Source organism: Hakea prostrata, chromosome 2 (assembly GCF_041222555.1).
Source record: "Hakea prostrata isolate BN-2017 chromosome 2, UWA_Hpros_2, whole genome shotgun sequence".
In the NCBI taxonomy this organism is placed as follows: Eukaryota; Viridiplantae; Streptophyta; class Magnoliopsida; order Proteales; family Proteaceae; genus Hakea; species Hakea prostrata.
In genome coordinates, this window is record NC_142601.1 from 66,720,819 (window position 1) to 66,737,742 (window position 16,924).

General features: G+C 37.3%; 1 protein-coding gene across 1 annotated transcript; it reads left to right on the top strand.

Moving 5' to 3' along the window:
* Window positions 1-902: 902 nt before the first annotated feature.
* LOC149025815 (thiosulfate/3-mercaptopyruvate sulfurtransferase 1, mitochondrial-like) lies at window positions 903-15,436 on the top strand. Its single transcript, XM_089146021.1, has 12 exons — window positions 903-1,353; window positions 2,384-2,572; window positions 4,896-4,955; window positions 5,147-5,209; window positions 6,140-6,264; window positions 6,407-6,569; window positions 7,425-7,484; window positions 9,426-9,484; window positions 12,215-12,296; window positions 13,599-13,662; window positions 14,563-14,630; window positions 14,714-15,436. The coding sequence occupies exons 1-12, from the start codon at window positions 1,264-1,266 to the stop codon at window positions 14,834-14,836; spliced, it is 1,146 nt and encodes a 381-aa protein (XP_089002147.1). The 5' UTR covers window positions 903-1,263; the 3' UTR covers window positions 14,837-15,436.
* Window positions 15,437-16,924: the final 1,488 nt, after the last annotated feature.

Sequence of the window (16,924 nt, forward strand, 5' to 3'; positions counted from 1 at the left end):
ATGCTACCTATTTACATGGAGTCTGACTCTTCACAAGCAATCGATTATTTGAAACCGAGTGCTCAAAATCAAGGAAGGATGACAAGGATTGTGGCGATTTGAGAGTTGGTAGATTTGCATAGAAATATCATCGTTACTCATACTAATAAAGAAGCAAATATGGTTGCCGATTGGATGGCGAAGAGAACAACAACATTGGAGTCTCCTACGCATTTCTTTCAGAAACTCCCTCAGGGTATAGAGGAGTTCTTTCAGATGGATCGTTTGACCAGCTCTCTTTAAATTGATTTGGGTTTTTTAACTTCATTTATGTATAAAATAATAATAATAATAATAAATACTTAAATAAATATTATACTATTCTAGGTGGTTCAATCTATAAGACCATCTCTTAGGTGTGTTTGTTTCTTAAAATAAGTGGGGTGGGAAAAAATGGGTGACAGAAATTTTGAATCCGAAAAATGTTGTTTTTTTAGTTGATGGAGATAGAAAATTTAGAGATAAGCTTTATTAAATTAAATAAGCTTATCTGGTGAGGTGGGATGATAAAATCTTCACCCTATATATAATGTGGAATTTTGTAAAAAAATGTGAAAAATAAAAAATTGGGACCGATGTTTAGTATTTTTATATAAATTCTTTCATTTCCTTTCGTTTTCTTCTCCCTCACCCCTTGCACATAAAGTCTATATGGTTTTTTTTCCTTTTCTTTTTCACCCTACTTTGCAAACAAACGCACCTTAGTGAAGAGGTCGCTTGATTATGTCGGATGGTATATAATGTGATGTCCAAATTTAAAATAAATAAATGTTAATCCGCTAGTTTGTGTCGCTCTACTAATTCGTGGACCCATCATCCTCAAGGAAGGACTTTCCTTGTAAAGAAAAGAAAAATTGTTACTCCGCTAATTCGTCGAACAAAATTTTTTTTTGGGGTAGAATTCGTCGAACACATTGATGCACGCGTGATGAGTAAACATTTCTCATTTGTTTATGAGATTTGTAGGATAATGAGAGAGTACCAAGTAGATGCCGGAGTAGTAAAGGCAATTGTTGTGTAGGGAAAGAGAACGATGATCCAATCGTCAGAACTCAGAAGCACTGTATAGCAAATCAAAGTGACAAAATAATCATCAGGCATGCTTCTTGCATTGAAGTCTCTGTTCGCATCGGGTTAAAAACCTTAAAAAGTCTCAGCAGGAGACTGGGGATATTTTATTTTATTCAGTTTATATGTTTAAAGAATCTTCCTGATTAAATATAAATGGCATCTATCCTCTTGAGGAGGACATTTATAGGACTTCGGTCGATTCGGCCTTACATTGCTAATACGAAGAACTCTCAATTTTACAATGTAAGTTAGAATTTTTAGTCCTCAATTTCCCCAACTAGTCGTTTTTTTGTTTTTGGGCATGCATATGATCTGTTTCTGTTGTGGGATTGTATTGGTTTGGTTTTCTACTTAGTTCAGTGGCTTGAACCTGAAAAGTGTCGATTGTCATGTGCAGATCCGCTTTCTGTGGATTATTGTTGTTTTCTATTACAAATTCATCGTCTCTTTGATTCTGCACAAAATTTCTTTTGTTTGCTTTCCTATAGGGGTGGTGTCGAGATAACCCATGACAAGAGGGAAGGATAAAAACTGAAGATGATTATTCTAAACGAAAGAAATAAGAAACCTAGTTAGGGTTTAACTCGCTGTTTGATTTTCCTATTTTGGGTTTCAGTTTCTCTTGGAAAAAGATGATGCATGTGCCAGTTTTCATATTATGTGGCAATGAAACCAATTTCTGTACCCCCTTCCCCCCCCCCAAAAAAAAAATGAAAGCAAGTCTGCTCCAGTGGAAGGGAAAGATATGGTGCAACGTGAAAATTTTAAGAGGGTTAAGTGGAAGAATTTTTGTTTTTGACAAGTTAGAAGGATAAGCTACTGTTGTTAACAGAAGACATGGCTTTGAATGAAGTGGTAAAGAATGTATAAATTCATTTATCCAGCATCAGATTATTGAGAAAAAAAAAAATTATTATTTTTTTTTTTTGGGGGGGGGGGTTCTTTTGATTTTTTTTTTTTTTATTTTCTCGACTTCTCTTGCTTAAAGTCCTTAATGAGTTTAGCTCTTATATGGCTTAGCTTGTCTCTGTTAACTGTCTTGTTTTGCTTTCCTGATTGAATTTCTTATAATTGGAGCGCAATTTTTTAATTAATCGAGGATTGGATATTTTTATACCATTGCTCTATATATTCAATAGATTCCTCAGCATATTTGGTAAAGAAATCATAGTAAGAACTGGTCAAGAAATTTTGTTTTCTTGAAAGTTGAAAGTAATATTTTCCTGTCTTTTCCTTGCATTACTTCTTATGTTTCTTTTTTCTCCTGTTTCAGATGAAAGCATTTTATAGAAGGATTGATCCTTCCTCTCTGGTATCCACAACATGTAGCTTGGTGTGTTTTGCTGTCGCTTTTTCAGCAGTTGGAGCAAAAGCAACTTTTGCCACAGAATCTGTGTCCACTAGTAGTCCTGTTGTTTCTGTTGATTGGCTTCATGCTAATCTTGAGGATCCTGACATAAAGGTGCTTGATTGTTAACATCACAGTCTGTTATTTTAATTGACATTTGATTGGTAGTCCTATTAGACAGTGTTACTGCTTAGAACTTCATGAATACTGTTTGCGACTTCATGCACTTTAGTATGTTTACAAGTTTGTTGTTCCTTTTTTAACATGTTTCAGAGCTTGGCTAGTTTCTTTTGAAAACCCTACTGAATGACCATTGTGTCCACCATTCATAATTCTTTAGCAGGATTTAGAAAGAAAGATGGACTCTCAGGGCACTACTTAAGAGTGTCTACATGTGCATTGTCATGGTAACCCAAGTGCTGGCCAAATGTCTTACCTAAGTGACCTAGGCATGCATACTATATATAACCTTTAGGCCCTTAGCCCCTAAGCTTCTGCAACAAGTGAATTCCAAGCACTAACTTTGCCTCAGACTTCTAAAGCATTGAAAGAGTTAAAGCACTACATAAAATTAAGAACTGTAGATGTTGATGTTCTGCAAATTCAAAGCTTGATTTCTGTGGGCCAAGGGCTTAGGTATATCAGAAATTTAGAAACTTAGGGTTTTCTTTTTTATATTCTGCAGAGTTTCTTAAGGAGGAAGATGAAGTGCAGGATTTTTGTAAGTCAAGGAGACTAAGCAGATTTGGGGAAGTAACTTTAGGATTACAACCTAGGCTAGGTGCGACTCTAGGGGAAGAGGAAAGAGACCTAAAGGGGCCGGGACAGAGGGATTAACAGAGGGGCTGCTGCTATTGTAGGGAAGAGAAGGGGAGGGGAGAGACCTACAGCTCAAGGGGTAGGGGTAGGAGTTTGCTGTAGTTGAAGGGAAAGGAATAGAAAGTAGGTGCGATGGGATAGGGTGGGTTTCTAGGTCTGGGCAAGAGGGGAAGGGGCAGGGAAGCTGCTGTACTTACTTGATCTTACTAGGCTGCTGTGATTGAGTGTTTGAATGCTTGATGAATGCTTGTAAGCTGCTGGATTTATGAAGAATAAGTTGAAACTTGAACAATTTTACTCAACCAGGGCCCACTCAACTGGAAACCCTGATCCTCAGAACTCAATCAACTTTATTTATCATCTAAAACTGAAAATTACGTACAATGGTTGGCTGTTTATTGCCTTCAAAGGCTCTTACCTGGCTGGGAATCCTTAATTGACCAGGATCCTGCAACTTGACCAAAACTCTTAAATTGAAATCTAATTACTTAAAGACCTCAACCTTAGGTTTGGAATCTACTGAAAGACACATGCTAATTAAACTTTTAAGTTAATTAAGCACATGCTAATTTGAGACAACTTAGGCTCAACCATACAACTTTGAATCAAAATAAAACTCTCTAAACCAAACCAAACTCAATTCAACTTACTAACTTAAACTCAACTAAAATTCTGAAATATTCTGGAAATAATTTTGAAATTAAAAAAGGGCAAAATGCCCAAAATACCCCTAAAGACGTTTTAGGCCAGATTAGGGTGGCTTCTTGTAGCCATCCTGGGGGTCTACTTGAGGTTTCGGCCAGGGTATCCCTTTGTTCACATCACTCAGGCTTAATGGAGCTTAATGGGATTAGTTGCATAGATCCCAAAAACAAATGACTTCAAGGAAAGCGAAATTCTGACTAAAAAACAGAAAGAGAAGATAAATGAATGATTGAGAAAGCCAAATGAAGGTGGTAAATAGAGATATGGTTGGTAAGAGGAAAGAGGCTCAACCTAGCACATTAGGAGAATCTACATATACATCCTTGGCCTCCAATAGGTTCTATCTGATGTCATACTTCTAGGTTCTATTAGAAGAAATGGGAGCAAGGCAATCTCCCATATCACAAGGTCAGACTAGCAAAAGCAGTGCCTTTGATTACATTTGAGATTATAAATTGTTTTTAATCAATAGCTATCAAATTGTTCCAGATTTTCAATTTCAAGTCCTCTGGAGGGGAAAAAGACGTATTTATGAATTCTATAGTAGAATTTTCCAACGTGCATAAAATTCAATATGTTGATATGTCAACATGTATAGGATGCGTACATCAATGTGTATCGAGACTGACAACTTGCATCTGTCTGAATAAAATGATTCAGAGTAAGATTTTCATTTCTGAGGGAAGGAACTCTGGATGACGTATTCTAGAGTTTGAATAGATTGTAAGCATGATTAGATGGAGATAGTTTGAACAGATCGACACATGATTAGATGGATATAACTCTCTGTATATGTTTGCTGGTCTTAGTTTTAGTGGAATATTTGGATGGTATGAAGTAATAATGTCGTTTTAATTGCCCCTTTGGATTTGTGTGAGTTCTTCAGCTGATGAGCATTGAATTGTTTCTTCAGATCTTGGATGCCTCCTGGTACTTGCCTGATGAGCAGAGGAATCCAATTCATGAGTATCAGGTTCCAACTATGTCTCTGTTTGAACTTCAATAGTCTTGCCATCACATTGAAACTCTTCCATCTTGCTTCCATGTTTACTCCGTATATCCAATTCCTAGGTTACAGTTTAAGCTGCAATCCTGTTGCAACTTGCAACTTGCAGTAGAGATGCTGGTGTCTGAATATTATTTCATTTTCTTCTCTTTAAACAGGATGCTCACATTCCTGGTGCCCTTTTCTTTGATGTGGAGGGAATATCAGATAGAACAACAAAGGTGAGATGCTTCCCCTGACATCCTAAAACCTTCTTTTTTCTTTGCTTATTCTTCTTCCCCCCCCCCCCCCCTTTTTTTTTCCCCTTCTCCTGATTGAAGAAAATAACACTGATGTTAGAAACCCCCCCCCCCCCGCCTTTTTGGTTGGAGCCATCAAGGAAGTGACAGTCATCCAGTATCAGACCAATAGGGAGCCCCCTAGATTTGCCGCTGAAGTTTCATGGCCTACTGTCTACCTCAATGACTCAATTGTATGGTGCATCATATAATAGGCATTTACCCGTGTATCATCAGCACCTAAACCCTTTTTCCCCTCTTTATTTCTGAATCATAGTCTAAAGCTTTTGCTGTTTCATTTTGATCTCTCATTGGTCTAGAATTTACAACACAAAGCAATAGTAGGTTGTAAGCTCAAATTTTTCCCCTGTTTTCTGTATGCCTCTTTCTTTATCTCGCTCATTTGGTTTGCTGTAGTAGCATTGGCCACCTCCTATTGATCCATTCATTATCCATCATTGGAAACTTCTACCTTGTTGGCAGCTTTGTGCCATATTTCTTGATGACATCTTAAGTACACAAGGGATGGTCCTGTGTTGTAACAATCTGATTTATGCTGCAATTGGCATAATCAATTTGCTTGGTTCTGTGTACAGAATTTCCCGTTATGAGGTTTTAGTGTAAATGTTGGGACAGATTAATTAGAACTGGTTGAGAAACAGAACAACAAACACCATCTAGATGGGTGTCTATTGAGTTCAGTGATCTTGTAGTGGGTGATGATGCACCTCTATACACTATCAGTTAGACTGAGAAGTTGTGTCAGTATGACTAGGGGGTGTTCTTGTTTTTCTTCCATAATGTTTTGTTTGTAATAGAAGAAATCATCATCTAATAGATGCTTTTTCCTCTTTTAAAAATAATTTGCATCAGCTGCCCCACATGTTGCCATCAGAGGAAGCTTTTAGTGCTGCTGTTTCTGCTCTTGGGATTGAGAACAAAGATGGAGTGGTTGTTTATGATGGAAAGGGAATTTTTAGTGCGGCTCGTGTTTGGTGGTGAGTTGTGTGGTTGGTGCTTAAAATCCAATATCGTTGAATAGCATGTAATCACGTACCACTTTCCTTGCTAAAGTAGCCATGCCTAATTATTCTTCTTTTTTGGGCTTCTTTTTCATTTTCTTTTTCTGCATTGATAAAGGATGTTCAGAGTATTTGGGCATGACAGAGTCTGTGTGTTGGATGGTGGCTTGCCACAATGGCGTGCTTCAGGTTTTGATGTTGAATCCAGTGCATCTGGAGATGCAATTTTGAAGGTTAAGGCTGCTAGTGAAGCTATAGAGAAAATTTATCAGGGACAAGCCGTAAGTTTTCCCATCTGGACATGAAGTTGTACTCTTGCTTTGTGTATGACATATTTTGTCCTATGCAATTTTATTATTTGCTTTTACGTCTCCTATGCTACTTTATCATTCCTCTCTTTGGTGTACTTGTCACTTATCTGCCAATAGAGGATGCTATAATTGTTCCCAGTGACAAATTATATATATCTCAGATGTTGAATTTACTGGATTCAAGGCTCTCTTTTTAAGTTGCTTCCTCAATGTTGAATTTCTAAACCCCCCCCCCCACTTTATTATTTATTTTTTATTTATTTAGTTTTTTTTTTTTTTGGGGGGGGGGGGGGGGTTGTTGCACTCTAGGTAATAAGATTGCACAAAATTATGAGCTAAAATTAGCCTTTAAGAAGATCTCATGTCAATATGTGTCTATTTTGTAATCTTATACTCGAACGTTTGATTGTTAAATGATGCTGAATATGTTCAATAGTTTGTCACCTTACTTACATTGAATTGAATTATTTAAAGACTTAAATGTGCAATTCTGGGAACTGCATTCCGCTGTTGTTGAACTTGACTTTGGTCGACTGAATAACGAATAAAAGATTACTGTTCTAACCAGCTGGTTTCCTTAACACATCCTAGATTTCATTGATGACAAATTTCCTTTTCTCAGACAGAACCTCTAAATGTGCTTCAGTATTTATGTCCAGTAATTTCATCTCAGATGGATTTCGATTCTTGAAATTCGACCACTTGGTTTTAACTAGCTTACTTCAAAATTGCAAGATAGAAAATCTCCAACAACCAAGAACTTCTTGTCTGTTTTTCCTATCTGTTTCAGTTTATTTTTTATTTATGGCGCTATCCTTTCTACAGGTTGCCCCAATTACATTTAAGACAAAGTTTCAGAGACATCTCACCTGGACACTTGAACAGGTTTGATTTTCATCTTAGACTATTTACTATTGGGAACTGATTTTTTTTTTTTTTTTTTGGGGTGGGGGTGGGGGTGGGGGAGGAGATACAAATTACACCAAGGGCCTAGCCCAGCCAGAAGGAAGCAATGCTGACGTATGTATTCTTCTTTTTTTCTTCCACTCCATACGATGTGATGGCTAGAGACTGATTTTGATAAAAAAAAACAGCAACAAGCCCAACACTATCCAAATCAGAAAACAATAGGTTTATATAGAGAGAAAGAGAGATTATATTATTATTCAGCATCACATGCATCAAATATATATATTATATTTTTAAAGATTCTTCTTGATGTCTAATTTGTAACAAGTGATATCTGTTTTAACTCCATTTGCTATATAAGAAGATGCATTTAAAAGTTGGGCACTGATTCATTAGTGAATAATCTCAGTACTCATTGATGACCTGTGCTTTTTCTACCCTTGGAGTATTCTGCATCTCATGTCATGGGCATTATTATCTACTGGGAAGGCAATTCAAATGCATCTGTATAACTTGGCAGATTCTCCTGGATGGTCATAACCTGGCATATTTGGGAGGAGAGCAATAAAAGCACTCTCTGATGTGCAGTCCCCTTGCACTTTGGGTACTTCCAATAATATGGAGATCTGGCCTACCTGAAGATTAACATAAAACATTGTACTAGGCTGAGGTTTGGCAAAGAGGTGTTTAATACTTAAGGTGTAAATTTTTAGTGATATGTTGAGAAATCAGACCCCAAAGAAGTTGGAATACAAGGTTATTCACATGTTCAGTGTGTATTTCATTGTGGAGTTTCTAGGTTGTTCTTTGGTCTTCTTCCCTTGTAGTTATATCTTGTTTTACTTTTTCCCTCTTCCATTTTTAATCTAATCTATCAAGGTTTCTCTTTTTAATTGTTTTTGGGTTTTTTTTTTTTTTTTTGTGTGTGTGTGTGTGTGTGGGGGGGGGGGGGGAGGTTTGTTAGGGGGTGTGAAGCAGTGTTGTAAAAGGGCTATTAAAGTTAAACTTCTTGAAGATATTTGAGGTTTCAGTCTGTTGATATAAATACTATAGTTTTATTTGGCATGGCATACCTGATAATTATTTGATCTGTCAGAGTATGTTTAATGATCTTATGTGGTGATTTTCACGTCAATCCTTTGGATCACACTGTCATTTGATTCTTGTATCATTATTGAAATTTCAGTATGGTTGTTTTTTTTTTCTTTTTTCCTCCTTCTTCTATAGATAAAAATTTTATGTAGATAGTCTTGCAGCATTACATATTTCTATTTTTGTGCCTTTTTTGTTTCCCTCCCTTTTGTCTTGTACTTCACATAGTATAGCCGGGATTTTTTATTTTTTATTATTATGATTTTTTAATAGTAACAAGTTTCCTGGGGAAAAGAGGTAGAGTTATTTGGTCCGTTCTCTTCTTCACTTCTTGCTGGGCCAAAAAAAAAAGAGGAAGAAGAAAGAAAGAAAGAGAGGTGGAGTTGGAAATTGAGATCTCAAGGAGATATTCTTGCACCCTACAGAAAGCTTATGCAAATATTTTTGGTCAGATAACTGAAAGGTCTAGTTTTCAAAATTATTGAAAGGAATCAAGGAGGATGATAAAGAATAGATATGAACCCTTTATGTATATTCAGAGTGATCACACCTTTGATGCTTTGATTTTGGGGATGATTCCTATACGTCCTACTTTATACTTTTATTTGAATTCTATTGCTTATAGTAAAGGTAGACTGGAAAATTCTATCTGTTTAAACACAGTTGACTGCTCAAAAGGCTTGATGGATAAACCATATTTCTAGCACACCACGATGATAAATTTATTTCAACTCAATCTTAGAAATTAAATTAATTACTTAAAACTTGTTGAGGACCAAATGTTTGAAGGGGAAAACATGATTATTCACATTTCATTTGTTTCAGGTCAGAAAAAATATCGAGGACAAAGAATACCAGCATATAGATGCTCGACCAAAGGCCAGGTATTCAATATTCTTATTATATACTGGAAAAAACTGAATTTTTATTTTTGTTCAAGTTTCTCCCTCTCTAGTGTTAGTTATGCCACTCTCTGTCATGGTTTAGTTTTTTGCATTTACTTAGCATAAGTAGAACAATTTCAATGAATTGAGACAGACTATCAGTGGCAAGAGATCTTCCCTGGGGAGGATTGGGTATCTGACAAAGTTCTATGTTGTGGTTGCAAATTCTGTAGTAATATACTAACATCCGTTACTTCATTTGATCGTAAAAATTGGTTGTCCTATTGTTGTTAATTTTAAAAACAAATTTGCACTCTGGAAATGGATTCCTCTTCCCTTTGCCAATGTACATTCATGTCTATACTTTCTAATATTCTTTTAAGGTCATCTTCCTTCATCAATTTGACTAGAATATTGTCTCTACCTTCAAATGGTGAAATAGTGGTCCAAACTGTGTGATTATTGAAAAGTTTTTATTCATTGTTTTTTGGGTGTAGGACATTTTTGAAATTTAAACTTAAACCGTCTTGTGATTCGTGAATTTACAACCTAAATCATCCAAGAGTAATGGCCAACACAAGGAAAAAGAAGGGGGGGGGGGTTAGAAACAGAGGGCTGCATATGAAGCTGCAAATTTGCTTCTTTATGAACATGATGGTAGTTGATTTTGTTAAATGTCAGAGCTAAGAGTCTAATATCTGAAATGATATGTTGTATTCTCCAAGGATGTTGCTGTTTATGCCTAAATTAAAAAAGAGGAACTGTAAAGTTTGTGTAATCCAATGCCTGGGGGCATCCTTTTTGGTGCCTCTCCTTTCCCTTCTGTAAGAACCCAGCACAAAAACATTTAGCATTCTGGATGTCTAATAACAGGAAATAACTCACAACAATGTATCTATACCATCTGGTAAGTAATAACCAAGATTTCCTCATTTTTATCACAGATAAAAATTTCTGTCATTCTGGTATTCTCTCACCTCAAACAAAAGGGGAAAGTACATCCTTCCCTTTCTCTCAAACTTCCATTTGCCAGTATATCTTTTTATGCAATAAAAGCTCTAATGCGGTCTGGGCTGTGCCATGCCTTGGTGTGACTTTGACCTTCAATTCAACTCATCCTCTTGTCAAGCATAAACAAGGCATCTATTAATGTAAGAAATAAAGCAAATTCAAGAGCCCTAGATCATGAAACCATAGCACCTTGAAAGAAAGAGGTCGATCATATCTGTGACTCTAGAAGTTATAACAATATGAGATCTTACTAAGTTGCACATTATTTTCGGTTGTGTTAAACAAGTTATCTGTTTTCAGATCAATAGAAGAAAAAATCAATCTTAGTGGATAAACTTATTTTGAGTCAGTAGGCACTACAAAGTCGTGATTCCCATTCCTTGCATGGGCAAGGATACCATTACTCCACTCTGTTTTGACCAGCTTCTAATTGATTCATATATCCATCAACAGAGAATCCCAACAGCACCACAGCTGTTGTGCATGGGATGTATTCAATAAGTAGAATATTGTGATAGCATTACTGGGCACTCATTCACCATGGGGTGTGACACTGGCTAAGTTCATTCAGTGAAACCCTCTGAAAATGTCTCTCTTGTTTCTCCTTCATGCAGAATGGTTACACAGGAATAAATAGTTCAGAATATATGAAGTTCTCCACCCTCATTGATTGACTCCGTCAGTCAATGCTATCCTATTTATGGTCACTAGCTCTCCTCATCATTGTTTACTTTCCTTGCCTCTTGGTGAAGAAGAGAAGTTTTTGGCGATTTAGGAGAAAGATCTGTTACCAGTGCATTTGCACTTCTGCATTGTCACAAGATTGATAACAAACATGCGACCTCTCTTTTTTTGCCTCATAATAACACCAGAATATTTGACTGGAAGTTGTTTTTCTATTTCTTTGTATTGAATTGATTATAGGTCCAATGGCTAGGTTGCTCCATTGCGACCTGGTGGCCATGGGTTTGAGTTGGGAAAGCCCTCGGTGAAGTTGGGGTAAGACTGCATACATTAGTACCCTCCCACACCCACAGTGGTGAGAGGCTCATGCACTGGATACACCCTTCTTTATTCCAGTATTGATTGAGGAATTACAAGCATAACCTAGGCAAAGACTAACACTTACATGGGTATTAATGTCTGACAAGACATTTCCTTTGAAAATTGACAAACTTAGAAGGAAAAGAGTAGTCTAGGTCCCCAATAAAAATATCAATAATATATGTCTGACACTGGGCTGAATTTTGAAAAACTGAAGCTTGCTCTTTATTTCGAGTTCAACTGTATAACTGAAGCTATGTGCTTTCCAGCATGGTTTAGAGTATCCCATGATGGGATATGATGCTAGCAGATATATATCCATATTGGACACAGCCAACATGATACATTTCGATGCGTCTACTTTGTTTTTTTTTTTGAAGGGCAGGTATTGGATTGCACCAAAATGTATTGGTCAATACAATACAATACTTGATATAAGACGATACATCTCTTAAAATCACCTCATTGATATGATACTTGATAACGATACTTAAACTGTTGCTTTTGAGTGCCACGTACGTACGTACGTACATATGTATACACACGCGCGCACACACACACACAACAAGACAGTGAGGAAACAAATGACAAGTAAACAAACAAGACTTCTGTAGGTTAATCACTTGTGCAGTCTTGTACTCATATTTGACAGAGATGTTACGGATCTTTTTTCAGGTTCGATGGACTTGCACCAGAGCCTCGAAAGGGAATGAAAAGTGGTCATGTACCAGGAAGCAAATCTATTCCTTTTGTTCAGGTGAAAAGCTTACCCTTGGTCTCTTTTGATTGTTTAGAATCTACTTTAACTATTCAAACCAAAAGTTCAAGCTGTTGAAATGAGGGTTACAACAACAGATATGAATTACATCCCCCCCCCCCCCCGAACACCCAAACCAAAATAAAGAGCACACACACAAAACCCTTACGCAAGTGCACCCCTCTCGTTACGCTAGGGTACAAGGCGTAGGGGCATAACACAACCCAAAAGCACCCCTTCTCTCGAAGTTACGGGGCTATTTTGCCGAGTTCCTTAGAGAAAGTTGTCTCGCACCCCTAGGTATGCTCTACCTACCCACCTGTGTCAGTTTCGGGTACAGGTACCCTTTTGTTAAAGGTCGTTTGAGCTTTTCCTGAGAATATGGCATGGGTTTACTTCAATGTCGTAGCGCCTGGTACTCGGACATTGGCTTGAGGCATTTTCTCTACCCCTTCTTTCCCTTAGGCATTTTTGGAATCCGACACCCTGCCTCTTTGCCTCTGATACCATATTCCTACACATTGTCTCAAATGGCATTTGGGGCCACAATGGTGTCAATGTGGTCAACATTATGTATGACCCGAATTCTCATACCTGACTTCAAAGATGGACTTGTCCCTGGCATATTCTGGAGGGCAACCCGAATAACCCATTTCATGATTTCTTGGTGGTCATTCTAACATTCCAGAAATTTTTAGTTTCTACATTTTCTTTCTGTTGATTCTCCTGTTTTCAGTTGAATCCAACCTGTCCATTAGGTCTTATATTATTATATTCTGTTGCTTTATCTTAAAATTCCCTTTTTGGGCCATCTTCTCTGCTTCTTCATCCATCTGCTCGCTCCCACTTGAGCTCAATGCAGTGTGGGTTTCATCCAGATTTTCTTTCTACAATGATTGGGATCATTCTTTTTAGGGGACTTTGATCATTCAACTCAATTCAGCTATTTCATTTTGTAGTATAACCAAAAGTAAAACATGTTTGAAAGGGTAGGTCAAGGTATGATTTTACCGATTAAGTTTTTAAACTTTTAGGAATGGTTAGCTGACTCCTTCATGGTGTGATCTCTCTTTATTGTTCAGCAAACATCAGGACCTTGGGAATTAATCTAGCAGGAATATGCCACTGACTTTTTTTTTCCTGGATGAATGAATATTTCACTGACTTGTACTTGCTTAGGGCGTAATATTCATCTCGAATGCTTTCCTCAAATTTCTTGACAAAATATATCTATCAGAGGAATTCTTAATTTATTCATCCATCAAGCTTTTACCTAATCCATGTACTTGCTGATCGCTGCAGATGTTGGAAGGTTCACAGACCCTTTTACCTCCGGATGAGCTTAAGAAACGATTTGAACAAGAAGGTATTACGTCAATCCAATGAGCTTTCTTCTTTATCTAACAATGTTGGACCTAAATCTTGGTATTTTTTCCCCTTTTGACTAGTCATGAATTCTACCAATAAACAAGAGAAAGGCCTAGACTATATAAAATGAGGTTTCTGCTATAAAAAGGGTTTCAGTTGCCTCTAAAATCAGGGAGGTGTTGATGTATGCCAAACTCAACCAAGGTAAATCCAGTGGGAGATAAGACCAAATCGAAGTTTCTGGGAAAGAACCAGGTTTGAAAGAAAACCTAATAACTCAGTTTGAACAATCTTAACCAGTCTGAAATTCCAGTTGAATGAAACTGTACAAGCAGTAGGTTGATGTAACATATGATCTGAATTTGATATACTTTTGTTGATGAGTATCCTTAAAAACCCAGAAAACCTGGTAAATCAATAGTAGAAATCTTGTACCTGTTAAAAAGAAAAACTAAAGCTATACGCTGCTCTTCTCTCTCTCTTCTTCTTCTTTTTTTTTTTTTTTTTGGGGGGGGGGGGGGAGGGGAGAGATTAAGGGTGGATTGCTAAGAATAATGAGATCTCACGCCAATTGGACAAAGAAACACAGTACAGTGAAATACATACTTGAATGGGAGAGATAGAGGGGGGCGGTTGCTATATCAATTTATGGGTGTTCCAGCTCATGTGATACATGCAGGTGGTTCAATCCGTTGTGGATTCATCCTTCTATGCAGTTGGAATATATTAAAGTATTATCTGTCCTCCTATAAATTGGGAGTTGGCATATTTTAAATGCTTAGCAATGTACTTTTTTTTGTCCCAGATTTTCTATGTTTATATTATCATAATAATGTCCCAACCTTTTCCCTGATGAAATTTCAGTGCATGTTTGATCTTTACCATATCTTGTTTGCAGGTGTCTCTCTAGATAAACCTGTGGTTGCATCTTGTGGCACTGGTGTGACAGCTTGCATTCTTGCACTGGTGAGACTTCTTTGCTAAAATATGAGAGAATTTGCTATTTTTAAGTCCATTCAGGAATTATGCATTTGACACTTGAATTCTAGGGTCTTCATCGTCTTGGGAAACCTGATGTTGCTGTTTACGATGGATCTTGGAGTGAATGGGGAGCACAAGCTGACACGCCTGTCTCCACATTAGAGGCTGTGCAGTACCACAATGAACTATGATGCTGACCATAAACTTATCCCAGCATTTCTGAAGGGTATGGACTGTTATGCAGGTTTCCTTCTGTGAATAATCATGATGAAGCTGAAAGTACTTGAAATTGATCGAGTACATCTGGGTTGTTTCATTTTGTATGTTATATAAAACATGAATGTGTCTGTGTTGTCAGAGCTGTCATATTTTGGAGCAAAATCAACTGAGAGTCAGATGTAGGTGAAAGATGTAACTGGTGTTAATTTTTCAGATTCGACTTGAACAGCCATCTTCCACAACAGAAGTTGTTTTGAGATTTGAAGGAATCCTCGTTCTTCTACCCCCAAAATGACAAGGCAAATTTTCAGTGCCGTCCTCTGCTCTAAAAATCAATGTCATCCCCTGAGTTGCGCATTATATTAGTTCCAGATAATTAATGCTTTAGGATATAGATGGATGATTTGTTAAAATATTTGGCCTTAATATTCTTACTAGAGTGCGTTGAATTGGGTGAGTAATCTCCACTCCAACCCAACTTTAAAAGTAAAGCTTGACTGAAATCTTCCAATCTTCGAAACCCTAATCGTCCCACTGTTTCTGGGCAAGGCAGCACTGCAGTAGCAGGGGAAAGAAGTCATAAAAGGGGAAGTTAGAGCTCCAAAAAAATTATTTGATTGATGCGCATGTCAAGGCTCTGGACCAAACCAACACCTCTAAAAAGTTGGTGCCTACAACGTTGGGACAAGAACAAGGTACTAAAAACGATTAAACATCTTATCTAAGTGAGTTTCTTGAGCGAGATTGGTATCTATTTATTCTTAAAAATCATTCCATAGAGCAGATAGATCCGTAAAAAGAATTCGTAGATACATGTAAGAAGGCAACAGGAGTGGAAATCAAGGTCGAGTTTCTCGAACATCGTCCTGGTGATTATGCCGAAGTGTATGGTGACCCATTAAAGATCTACCGTGAGCTCAACTGGACTGCCCAATACACAACATATACTAAGGTTTTCTTCAGTAGAATCTCCATAAGATATTCTTGATCCCTGAAATCTTCAGCTTTACTGGGTATGTTTCCATTGAAGTAGCAGAGGACCTACACAGATAAAACATACAAGCAAGAGAGAGAGAGACATTCTGGCTAGAACTCATTGTGACTCCTGATTTTTGTTGTATTCTAGATGGAGAATCTATTCGAAAAATATATACCAAGTAGTCTATGCCTCATAAAAATGAACAGAAAGAAAATTTAAGCTAAATTAAGTTACCCTTGAATTCATGAAAGAGAGAGCAATTGTCCCAGTTATGCAACCATTTGATTTGCTGGTGAAGCAATAAGTGAGCAATGTAAATCAGAAAGAGAGGTTGAAGGGTTTAAGGTAGCAGGGGACCCTTCAGTCCAAGATAAGACAATAAAGAAGAGACTCTGGCTCCTGCATCGTTTGATCAAGAACACATCCCATTGATTCCCAGCGTGGTTTGATGTGTTCTTGAACCAACGAGTCAGCAGCAGAGATCAACCCAAACACCATCTTGGTTGAACTGAAGAGCCTCCTACACTGCAAGTAAATAACCGATCAGCGAATATACAGAGAAGAAGGGAAAGATAAGAGTTTTATATATAAGTGGTCATCACTTGGAATTGTAGATACAGAGAATTTGAAATCAAAGCCGGTGGTTGCAGGCACATTTCATCTCCTTTCTGTCGTTGCTTTTGCCTCCTTGATCCTTGGCAGATTCTTCGACTTTTTGAAGAAAGCCATAAATAAAGGTAGGCGCCTCTCTTCTTCTTGTTTGCTCTGTGTCATGCGTGTAAAAGCTCTTCACCCTTGTTTGCTAGAATTGCAGATATGCATTAGAAATTTTTCTGATTATGTGTAAAGCGTTATAACACATTTTCAACAAAAGTAAACAAATTAGCGGGACTTGTGCTGATTGACGGTTGACATGTCACATATACAAATCTTTCAATTGTAGTTGAACGCATCTCAATCTCAACCACAATCTCTAAGGGCCAATCTCAGTTGTTATTTCTACCTGATAAGACAAAGATTATTATAGAAGTCTTCCAATTCTAGTTTAACACAATCTCTTAATGCAAAAAGAGGAAAAAGG